The 12,012-nt window shown below is 51.8% G+C and overlaps 1 protein-coding gene and 1 long non-coding RNA gene across 7 annotated transcripts in view; one reads left to right on the top strand and one right to left on the bottom strand.

The window, feature by feature from the left end:
* LOC310832962 overlaps positions 1–12,012 on the top strand; it is a 184,813-nt gene that overhangs the window by 38,397 nt on the left and 134,404 nt on the right. The window lies entirely within an intron of this gene.
* SSH2 (slingshot protein phosphatase 2) overlaps positions 1–12,012 on the bottom strand; it is a 122,461-nt gene that overhangs the window by 64,140 nt on the left and 46,309 nt on the right. The window contains exon 1 of one of the 5 annotated variants that reach the window (XM_083714999.1): positions 4,669–5,048. The exons of the other annotated variants lie outside the window; for them this stretch is intronic. Coding sequence (XP_083571125.1) covers positions 4,669–4,853 — 185 coding nt within the window. The 5' untranslated portion in view covers positions 4,854–5,048. Of the gene's footprint in view, positions 1–4,668; positions 5,049–12,012 lie in introns of those variants that run through there. 5 annotated transcript variants of the gene reach the window in all.

Below are 12,012 nucleotides of genomic sequence, written 5' to 3'. Positions count from 1 at the left end.
GTGAAAAGATGCCGTCTGTCTGAAACACCTAGTGCCCAAAATGCAGCATGCAAGCTTCTGTGTCACACTAGACGCTTCCCTCGCCTGCAAGAAGCCTGGAAAGTCAAGTCAAGTCCCGTGAGGTGCATTTTTAAACTCTAGCTGGTGACGGCAGGGGACTCTTATTTGCTGGAGGTTTTTAAGCAGAGGTCGCCAGGTGGCCATCTGTCAGGGATTATTTAATAATAATAATAATAATAATAATAATAATAATAATAATAATAATAATTTTATTTATATCCTGCCCTCCCCAGCTGAAACCGGGCTCAGAGCGGCTAACAACAATAAAAGTAACACAGCATTCTAAAATCAATTCGTTTTAAAATCAATTCAAAATCAAACTAATGGCAACCATTGGGCTAGAGTTCTGTGAGGATTCCTGCATTCCTTTAGCTGCGATTCCTGCATTGCCGCAGCGGGTTGGGCTAGATGACCCTCAAGATCCCTTCCACCTCTACAATTCTATGATTCGAGCAGATAAGAGAGCCGCCCCTCTCTCTCAGTGGGATCAACAACATTGCCAGGATTTTGAAGGACGGGACCCTAAGACAAACTCAGCGGATTTTGGTATTTCTGCCTTTGGGGACCCATTCACATGCGATGCTGCTCTGGCCCCACCAATGCTCTGTGGCAATAATAATAATAATAATAATAATAATAATAATAATAATAATAATTTATTTATACGCCGCACATCTGGCTGAGTTTCCCCAGCCACACTGAGCAGCTCCCAATCAAGTGTTAAAAACAATACAGCATTAAAATGGTGGTAAAGAAAGGCTTAGGGACGCGGGTGGCGCTGTGGGTAAAAGCCTCAGTGCCTAGGGCTTGCCGATCGAAAGGTCGGCGGTTCGAATCCCCGCGGCGGGGTGCGCTCCCGTTGCTCGGTCCCAGCGCCTGCCAACCTAGCAGTTCGAAAGCACCCCCAGGTGCAAGTAGATAAATAGGGACCGCTTACTAGCGGGAAGGTAAACGGCGTTTCCGTGTGCAGCTCTGGCTTGCCAGAGCAGCGATGTCACGCTGGCCACGTGACCCGGAAGTGTCTCCGGACAGCGCTGGCCCCTGGCCTCTTAAGTGAGATGGGCGCACAACCCCAGAGTCTGTCAAGACTGGCCCGTACGGGCAGGGGTACCTTTACCTTTACCTTTAAAGAAAGGCTTTCCCCTTAATTCCTGTGCCCAGCTGTGAACCCAGCCTGTAAAGCAGGTTAAGCATGGGTCAGTCGCTTCTCAGTTTTACATCCCAGTTTCTACTTCCTCCCCCTCCCTCTACCGCTTCCATTGCGTCAGATTTTTCAACTGTAACCTCTTTGGGGCAGGGGACCACCTGACCTCTTGCACTCTGTGAAGCCCCGGGCATGCTAAGGGCACACTGATCTTGTTGTCGAAGAAGCCCCCCAAAAAGAATCTGCAGATCCCAGGAGCTCTCATAGAAACACAGCTCAGAACACTTTCTCTGACCTGCATTTGAAAGTAACACGTCTCTTGGCCTTCCTTCCACACCCAGGCACTCTCAAGAAGCCCCTGTCTGCAGGAGGGGGCTCCCTGGCCTCCCGCACTTGGTAATATGGGGAATGGCCACAGCTCAGTGGCAGAGCCCCTGCCTTGCATGCAGAAGTTCCCAGGTTCAAGCCCCAGAATCTCCAGGTAGGACAGAGAAGCATTTGAAATTTGCCAGGCGCATTTTGCACCTGGCTACTGGCCATTTGCAAGCAAGTGAAGGTGTTTGGGTGCCAGGATGGCATCTGACATCACCATCTAGAGGTGCCTGCCTGGGAATCCTTGGATCTGGACTGTTTTCACACACTAGCAGCGCATCCTGTGGGATTCTATCCGTTCTATTTTATCTGCACAATCAGAATGAAGTTCAGGAACCCCAAAGTCCTAATGGAAAGCACTACTTTCGAGTTGTTTGGCCCCCAAATAGCAACTGGCTGTTCTGTTCTGCCAACTGTATCCCTGGTTTAAGGAGCTATTTAGCACCTGGCTTATATATTTGAGTTTCTAACACTGAGGCAGAGATTCTCCAGTCTGAAACTGGAGACAGAGCAATATGTCCTAGGAGCACAAGATCACAGGGAGCTGCCACATACAGAGTCCAGACCATAGGTTCATCTAGCTCAGTTTTGCCGTCACTGACAGGCAGCATCTTTTAAGTCTTCCAGGCATGCTTCTCTCCCAGCTTTACCTGGAGATGCCATTGGCGATTGAACCTGGGGCCTCCTGCAAACATAACAGATGCTCTGCCACTGAGTTGTTATGGCCCTTCCCCAAACTCTGTGCAATCTGACTCAGAATGAGGCCGCTTCCTATGTTCCCAGCACTCAGCAGCATCAGAAGCAGCAAAGCCACACACAGGAGCATCAGAATGGCCCTGCTGGATCAGGTCAAGGGGGGTCTATGTAGTTCAGGTTTCTGCTTTCACGGTGGCCAAGCTGATGCCCCAACGAGGAGCCCCCTCTAGCAGGACTCTCCACCTGCAACTTCCAGCAAGTGGTATCCAAAAGCAAGACTCCCATGTACTGCTTCCTTGCCAAAAACTGGTGCTCCAAGCACCAAGGCTTTGTTTGGGCAAGAAGCCAGTGAACCAGTGGGGTTTTTGCACCAGGGAGCAGTGACAGTGGGGCGGGGAGAGAAGAGGGAAAGGCGTTAAAAGCCATCCCCCACCAAGGCTGGCAACTGCCCAGTTGTTGGTAGGAGACTGCAGGGCCTCTGCAAATGTAAAAGCTCCATTTGCTGACACAGACTTCTTGTGCAGCTATTCCTGGACAGCCGTCTCTGATAGCAGAAGCCCTTCCCCAGCTGAGAGGGCCAAAGGGTCTGAGAAGGTGCTGAGAAGCGGAAGCCCTGAAAGTAGAGAGTGGAGGCCAAGAGCGGCAGGGGCAGCTTGAGGTTCTGGGGAAGGGCGTATGCCTTGCCGCAGAACAGGAAAACCACAAAAGCCTCTTATGGAGCCAAGCGTAAAAATGGGGTGGGGGGAAGAAAGATGGTTTACGCTCCCCCCAGCGTAAGAATATAGAGCAGGGAGCTAAAACAAGACAGCAGGCCGAGCCAAACTCAAGTTGTCTCCAAACCTGCATGTTTGGACTTGGGTTCAGGAACAGACAGCAGAGCACAGTGAACTCACCTGTGGGGGGGGGGGAATCATCTGAAAACAAGAGTGCAAATTTGGAAGATTGCAGGGGGTTGGACTAGATGACCCTTTGGCTCCCCTCCAACTCTACAATTCTAATATTCCAATTATTATATTTATTCTGTGGATGTTTTTATACGAGGCATTTCCCAAGGGGCTAAGAACAGCATACAAGGCTCCCCTTACCCATTTTCACAATAGCAACCCTACTTGCCATAACGGCTGCTGGAGGCAGCAGTGCTTCTGAATACCAGGAGGGGCGAATGCTATTGTACTGGGGTCCCACTTGCAGGTTTCCTATAGGCAACTGGTTGGCCACTGTGAGAACAGGATACTGGACTGGATGGGCCCCCCTGGGCCTGATCCAGTAGGCTCTTCTTTATGTTCTTAACTGCTTTGTTTGGGGAGGAACAACAACCCCCAAGCAACTTTTCAAAGTGATGGGGCTGGGGGGGGGGGGAGAGACACCCATCTCTCACGAAAGCTACTTTCCCATGCACACTTCTGTGGCAATAATCCCCCAGTAAGGATAGGGTATCAGAAGGGGCTCCCAGCACAGAGCTGTGTAGCCACACAGGCTGCAGCCCCACACCATTTGTTGGGTGGCTGAAGCCCATTCCTATACTTGAGAGCTACTCTGAAGCAAAAGCGCTCAGACCAGCAACTCAAACCACCACAAAGCTTGGATTCAAGGTTGGCTCGAAGCTGCCCCTTGCACGTCTTCCCTCTCGCATAGTACAATTGCTCCAAAATTTGCTAACCTGGGAGCCCTCCAGGTGTTCCGGCATGCAACTCCGGCCAGCCAGCCAGCGCAGAGCTGTAGTCTGAAACATCTGGAGGGCAACAGCAGGGGAGGGCAGGTCCGGGCAAACACAGCTTGCTGAGCTCCCTAAGTTAACTTCCGACCTAAACCCCATTTTCCTCTCGTTTTCTGCGCACGCGCTCGCCCGCTCGCACACCCACCTACCCACCCACCCCTCAGCGCGCACGGATGTTCCTTGGGGCAGGAGCGGCGTAGCAACGGATTAGACCCCCGTTTCCTCTATCCTCTGCCCCGTGCCCCCAACAGGAATGGGAGAAATATATCCGAAATAAGCAAGGAGATTCGACTCGCCCGACCAGAGTCTCCTCTTTTGACTCTTTGCTTTACCCGAGATGACTTCCTAAAAAAATTGGCAGCAGAGAAAGGAGAGGAAAAAGGGAGGAAAAGAGCGGGGGGGAGAGACCCAGAAAAATCAAACGGCTTCTGCGCTGCAGTACGCGGAGCCACCGCTGGCGCTGGCAAGGGGACGAGAAAAGTATTGCGGGGGGGGGGGGGGGCGAGGAGGAAGCGAGAGAGAGAGAGAGAGAGAGAGAGAGAATGTAAGAGTCTCAATCCGTGTCTGGAAAGAGGAGGAAATGACCCCATACGTTTGGGGAGGGGGTGCCCAACCATCCTGCTAACTTCCTCCCTAATAACTAGGGGTGGAGGGGGAGAGAAGCGGCGGCGGTACTCACAGCTGGTTGATGGCGTTCTGAGAGATGACGGCGTCGTCGGAGAAGTAGGGGATCATCTTGGGGGGCCGGCGGCGGCGGCGGCAGAGGGGGCAGGCCGGGGCGGCGGAAGGGGGTCGGCCGCTGCCGCCTGCTCCTCCTCGGCCCCCGCCGCCTTGCTGTCTCCGCCGGAGCCCGCGCAGGGTCATAGGGGGCTGCGGGGTCCCCGCCGGAGAGCGCGGAGCATGGGCGCACCAGAGCGCACGCCGGGGAAGAGAGGAGCGCGGCTGGCTGGCAGCGCAGGCAGGAGGCTGGCGGCGGGCGAGCTGCTTGCGCTCCGGCGCCGGCAGCGGCTTCTGGCGTGTCCGAGGAGCGCCCGCCCTCCTGGCCTCCCCAAGCCGGCCCGGCGCGCAGTGCGCAAGGGCGAGCCGGCCCAACTTCGCCTCTGGGCCGGCCCAGGGGCGGGGCGCGCGGGCGTCCCTTCGCCGGCCACGAGGAGAGGCCGGGGCGCGCCTTGTCTCTCCGCGGCTCCCCAAGGCGGCAGCAGCAGCGGCAGCTCAGCCACGCGGCCTTGGGGACGATGCCGGGGAGGCCGGTCGCCTCCCTCTCCCGTCAGACGGGGGGCCGAGAGGGGCAGCCCGGCTGCGTCGCGCTCTTCCCCGCAGTTGGCAACCGCCTTCCTCTGGGAAGTCCGCAAGCATGGCTAGGGTGCAGAGGCGCCGTGCCTTGGAGCCATTGATAGCTTTCACCTCCATGCATTTCTCTCTCTCCCCCCCCCCCCAGCCACTTTTAAAAGCATCCCAAGGTGGCGCACTCCGCCCGCCCGCCCGCCCTATAGAGGACGCCAATATATGTTCACGTCTGGAAACCAAGCCTGGTGAGCAACAGCTGGAATTGCTGGGTATATTTAGCCTGGAAAAGAGGAGATATGATGGCCATCTTCAAATATATCAAGGGCTGTCAGATGGAAGAGCGAACAAGCGTGTTTTCTCCAGTTCGGGAGGGTAGGACTCCAACCCGTGTCTTCCAAGTTATAAGAAAGGAGAGGCCAACTAAACATCAGAAAAAAACTTTCTGACAGTAAGGGCTGTTCAAAGTGGAACGGTCTCCCCTGAGAAGTGGTGGACTCTCCTTGGAGATTTTAAAGCAAAGGTTGGATGGGATGCTTGAGTTGTCAGTTTTGTATGCAAGGTGGATGCTGTGCCACCGAGCTGGGGTCCTTCGCCAAAGAAGGTTTCAGGCAGCGAATTCCAGATGGCCATGTACTGTGTGCCTAGGCACCTTCCCGTAACAAAAGGCTTTAGCTCCGTGACAGAACACCCGCTTTGCATGCAGAAAGTATGAGGTTTCAATCCCTGGCTGCATCACTTGGTGCAGCTGGGAGAGACCCCCTGTCTAACACCTTGGAGAGCTGCCACTGCTGCCAGTCAGTGTAGGCAATGCTGAGCTAGGCAGACGAACTGTCTAACTCAGTATGGCAGCTTCCTTATGCTGTCTGTCCTGAATCTCCCACTGTCTACCTTCTGACTGTAGTTCTTGCCTTCAGGCCCTCCAGCTTCTTGTTCTCACAGCAGCCAACCAAGGACCATGGCAAACACTCAAGCAGGACCTGAGTGCAAGAGCCACTCTCCCATCCTGTGGTTTCCATCAACTGGGATTCAGAAGCATTGCCGCTTCCCACCATGAAGGCAGAGCACAGCCACTCTCCTCTCCTCCATGAATTTCTTTTAGGAGAAGAGCAGGAAAGCTAGGGTTCTCCAGATGTCATGGAGAGAACACAGAAAATAGACTTGGAAGGCACCACAAAGATCATCTAGTCTGGTGTTTTCCAACCTTGGGTCTCCTGCTGCTTTTGGACTATAACTCCCATCTTCCCTAGCTGGCAAGACCAGTGGTCAGGGATGATGGGAATTGTAGTATGAAACCAGCTGGAGACCAAAGGTTGGGAAACACTGATCTGGTCCAACCCCCTGCAATGCAGGAATCTTTTGCCCAACCTGGGGCTTGAACCCACGTCCCAGAGATGATGAGTCTTACGTTTGTTGTTGCACTTCAGCTCCCAGCTGGGCCTAGGACAGATGTCGAGCAACATCTGAGTTCCATGCCCTGCTCTAAGAAATGGCATTTTGTGGTGCCTGGGAGAGAAGGAGAGATGTCTCTGCTTGAGAAGAGGTGTCCCCTCTTGAGAGAGGGAAGAATGTCTCTTAGAGCAGGGATGGGGAGGGGGACCTCATCAGGATCAACAACTATGGGACCTGGATACCTGGAGGGTGGCAGGCTCCACTTCTAATGCTCATCAGCATCCTTGACCCATTGGGATGTTTTGCTTCTCAATATTCTCTGGTTGGCCTCTGTTATTTTCTCCTACCAATAGAGAACCTACAAAAGGACTATATGGGCTCGTAAAGGTAAAGGAACCCCTGACTGTTAAGTCCAGTCGTGGCCGACTCTGGTGTTGCGGCGCTCATCTCGCTTTACTGGCCGAGAGAGCCGGCGTACAGCTTCCGGGTCATGTGGCCAGCATGACTAAGCCGCTTCTGGCAAAGCAGAGCAGCGCACGGGAACGCCGTTTACCTTCCCAACGGAGCGGTACCTATTTATCTAGTTGCACTTTGACGTGCTTTCGAACAGGATTCGAACTGCCGACCTTCGGATCAGCAAGTCCTAGGCTCTGTGGTTTAATCCACAGCGCCACCTGCGTCCTATATGGGCTCTTAGGTGCCCCATAAGGGAAAAGGAGCAGCTTTTTTCTTATAACATGGGAGTTGGTGCCCGACCACACCTGGGCAGCCCTCCAGGTTCCCCAACCCTGCCTTCAGGTGTGCCTATAAAAAGCAGCTGCCCTCCCCGCCCGTTTCAAACACTGAACTCAGAGGGCAGTTCTGTGTGTCACACAGCTGGGGAAAGTAAAGAGGCCTTTTGTCTGCTTTTTAATTTATTTATTTAAAAAACAGGTTTTATTATGACCCACGGCAAAAAGGAAGGGCTGTGTGGAGGAGCTCACAGATGCTGCACTAAAGCCCCTGTCAAAGCATTCAGAAGCCATTAGTGGCTTGCACATGATGGGCTCGTGCGGAGGAAAGCTCGTGCCACAAAAACCAGGGAGAGGATTGCAAAGAAGTGAGAGAAAGAAAGAAAGAACACTTACACCATATATTTAAAGCACAATGATGCCACTTTAAGCAGGCATAGCTACCCCCAAAGAATCCTGGGAAATGTAGTCTGTGAAGGGTGCGGAGTGTTGCTAGGAGGCCCCTTATTTCCTCACAGAGAGCAACAGTTCACAGAGTGGTTTAACAATCAATCCCTTTCCACAGGGAGCTCCAGGAATTGGAGCTGCGTGAGGGGGGAATAGGCATCTCCTGCCAACTCTCAGCACCCTGAATAGACTACAGCTCCCAGGATTCTTTGGGGAAGCCATGACTGTTTGAAGTGGCATCAGAGTGCTTTAATGCTTGGTGCAGACCAGGCCAGAGAGACTTTTGCCTGCTTGGTAGGGGCTGCAGTAATGATGAAATGAGCGGGATGATGCTTCCTAGCTTTATTTCAGGTATGGGGAAGCTCTTGCAGGACCCCCAGCACCCGTCATCCCCAGCAGGGCCAATGATCAGGGATGGGAGGAGGTGGAGACTACCAAGACCTGGAAGGCAGAGGCAACCCTAGGCTCCCTTGCACCCTTGGCAAGGAGATGTATCAGCACCTCCAAAGGCAGGAGAAACCATGGACCAGAAACTTTAAAAGTTTCCTTGTCATTGCCTTTTGCACTCCACCATGCTTCAGTTTGTATTAAATGTTTAGCATTTCTGCAGAGCAGGGGGTAAAGGTAAAGGGACCCCTGACCATTAGGTCCAGTCGTGACCGACTCTGGGGTTGCGGCGCTCATCTCGCTTTAGTGACAGAGGGAGCCAGCGTACAGCTTCCGGGTCATGTGGCCAGCATGACTAAGACACTTCTGGCGAACCAGAGCAGCACACGGAAACGCCGTTTACCTTTCCGCCAGAGCGGTACCTATTTATCTACTTGCACTCTGACGTGCTTTCGAACTGCTAGGTTGGCAGGAGCAGGGACCGAGCAACGGGAGCTCACCCCGTCGCGGGGATTCGAACCGCCGACCTTCTGATCAGCAAGTCCTAGGCTCTGTGATTTAACCCACAGCACCACCAGCGTCCCATGAAGAGCAGGGGGTGGGGATCCTGAATGGCCCTCCCAGGTGTTGCTGGAGTCTGGAGTGAAGTCCAGTCTAACAACGTCCGGAGGTTCCCCACACAGTTCTCCATTGCAGATTCAAACCAAACTCTGCTCTCTGCTCAGCTAGGAATTTCCTTCCTGCGTATTCCACCCAGTGAACAGTCCTGACCAATGGCATCTCCAGAGATCTGCCCTGCAATTTAAGAGGGAGTTATATTTCCCAGTGACCCAGCTTCAGGCTTTCCAGCAAAGCCCCAAAATTTATTCTCCTTCGTAGGGGCTCAGAGTGCCTCTGGGCAAAGCCAGCGTCCTTCCCTTGCCACTCAGACTGGGGCGCAGGAGAGGCAGCCCAGCCCAGCACGTTTCGCTTTTTAGGAAGTCCAAATGTTGGGTTTTCCAGCATGCAAGCTCTCTCCTTTGGTACCCGCCCCCCAGTCGTAAAAGAGAGAGCAAGCATATGGTGGGAGGCTGACAGAGCCCCTTCCCCTCTTTCTTTCTTTCTTTCTCTCTGTGCAACATGGCAAAAGGTCACCAGAAACAGGATGGGGAGGCTGGACCCACAGGCAAATTCTTGCTTTAGCAATAACTTGCAGCTATGCAAATCTTTTTGACGGGAAAGAGGCAAAATTCACCCCAAGCTGTGAGTTGCTCTTGCGAATTTTAAAAGGAACAAAACACAAACACACACCCGTTCCACTTTAATCCAGAGGTTCCCAAAGTCTACCGCTCTTATCACTTTCAAAGCTACTTCCTTTGGTAATGTTTGCTTGCATTTACCATTCTGGGTTGCCACAAGTCACAAGATAGCCAATGATTGGCAACAGCAATCTCTTTCGTTGTAACTTAGTTATCTTACGTCTGCGGCAGGTGAAGGTTTGTGCGTGCTCGGCAAGTGTTTCGTGCTATAAACTTCCTTCACCCTTATGTTTTCGTTCGTAAGAATGCGTAAGAATGTTTTTCATGCAGCATCTGGCATCACTGGATCAAGTTCAGGAGTTCTGCTGAATTAACTATAGTTTTAATTGGATTTTGAGTAACTGTGCAATCAATCTTGACTGTTTTGAATTTTATTGTTTTGTTATCTTCCTTAGTGGGTCGTGCAAACCGCTGTTCTAAATAATGCTTTTTATAAGGTAGGGGGCACTGGGGATGCGTTTATGGAATCAAGGGGGCCGGTGGTCAGGAAACGGCCTGGGAACCACTGCTTTGATCAGATGTACTAACCTCTCCCTAAAGAAAGGAAAAGTTCAGATCCTCCGTTTCCCCCTTCCCAGCGATAAGTTTGTGTGTTTTTCAATGCAGCTATTTCATCTTCATCTGGAATTTGAGAAAGATGTCCCGTTTATTTGTTTCAAAAGCCACACAAATTTTGGGAAGCGGCCACATAAACCCATCCTCTCAATTTCTTAGGGGGGTGGCATCCAGACATCAGATTTGCCACCATGTGCAAATACTGAAACAGCAGTTTGCCTGCCTACAACCCATTGCAGGGCGTCTTGGAAATTGCCTGGCAATCTGCCATTTAGAAAGGACAGGCAGAGCACACCCGTCTCCCCACAGTGCTACTGACTAGCCACATAAGGCTACCAGCTGCTTCCTAAATCACTCAGGTTTTTCCTGGGGAAAACCTCCTGCCGTGAGGCAGCACAAAAAAACCCCAAGCCAACAGATGTTTTTAAGCTTTAATACTTTCGTGTTGTAAACTTGAAATATTTTTGACAAGTATTGCAAACGTGAATCTTTGTGGGGAAAGACTGGAACCCAAAACAATGTTTTCTAAGGACTGTCAAGTCTGGGGAAATCTGGGCCACTTTCTCTTTAAAACAGGGGAACATGTGGTTCTCCAGATGTCTGTGGACTCCCAACTCCCCATCAGCCTGTATAGCCGGTGGTCAAGGATGATGCTGGATCAGAACATGAGAACATAAGAAGAGTCTGCAGGATGAGGCCAGTGGCCCATCAAGTCCAGCATCCTGTTCTCACAGTGGCCACCCAAATGCCCCTTATGGGAATCCCACAAGCAGGATTCAAGCACCAGAGCCCAAGACCCTCTCGCCACCTGCAGTTTCCAGCAGTTTTTATTCAGGAGCATTGCTGCAGAGGCAGAGCATAGCCATCCTGGCTAGTAGCCATCATAGCCATGAATTTGTCCAATCCTCTTGATGCTAATTGGAATTCCAGCAACCTCTGGAGGGCCAGCCCACCGTCCCCCCACTTTAAGGCACACGCAGATCTCAGCCCCGCTGTACAGCCATATTATTATTTTTTTAAAAAGAAATCCAGTTTGCCTGGCTGAATTTCCACCTGTGCAGCTACTAAAAATTTAGCCAGCTAGCCCTGATGATCATCTAATGCTTATTGGATGGATTTCCCCCCTAAATTGATTTTTGATTCTTGATTTTATTGTTATTTACACTTTATACCGTATTTTATGCTGGGTTTTTTTGTAGCATCAGTTAAGTGTTTTAAATTTGTTGTTAGCCGCCCTGAGCCCGGTTTCCTGAACCGGGAAGGGTGGGGTATAAATAAAAAATTATTATTATTATTATTATTGTTGTTGTTAAGTTTGTGCTTCCTGCAATGAGGGCAGAATGAACTTTGGTTAAACATCATTCTCTGCTGGGCTTTTTTTAAAAAAAAAAGAGAGAGAAAGAGAGAAACAGATGGAAACTGCAGCCGCTACATAACTGCACGCGCTTCCCCGTAATAAGTATATCAGAACAGGAGCACACGCTTCCCCCTCCTGCTAATGAACATGCCAGCCTACGCTTTGCGTACAGCCCTGAAGATGCTGCGCTCCATTTATCGCGGTGGGGAAAGGAACATCATCTCTTCCGCCAGCGTTTGCACAAGGAGAACCACTATGAGGAGGCAATAACCCAGCAACGTAAGAATGCATCGTTGCTCAAGGCACTCACTGGAGCTAGGTGCAGGGGGGGGGTGGCAGGTCCAGCCACTGGCACCCCCTGTTAAATAGTATATTCTCTGTCAGAGGTTCTGCTCTGCCTCCACAGTTAGAGGCAGTGATGCTTCTGAATCCCAGTTGCTGGAAACCACAGAAGCAGAGAGGGCTCTTGTGCTCAGATCCTGTTTTGGGGCTTTCTGGGGGATGGGGGGGACCTGGGTGGCCGTAGTGGGTTAGACAGCAGCTGTTGCAGGTGGGCGGTTTTAGACCCCAAT

This window comes from Podarcis gaigeae, assembly GCF_964106915.1.
Source record: "Podarcis gaigeae genome assembly, chromosome: 15".
NCBI classification, from domain to species: Eukaryota; Metazoa; Chordata; class Lepidosauria; order Squamata; family Lacertidae; genus Podarcis; species Podarcis gaigeae.
Note: the sequence above shows the minus strand (reverse complement) of the source record. Positions and strands in the feature narration are given on the sequence as shown.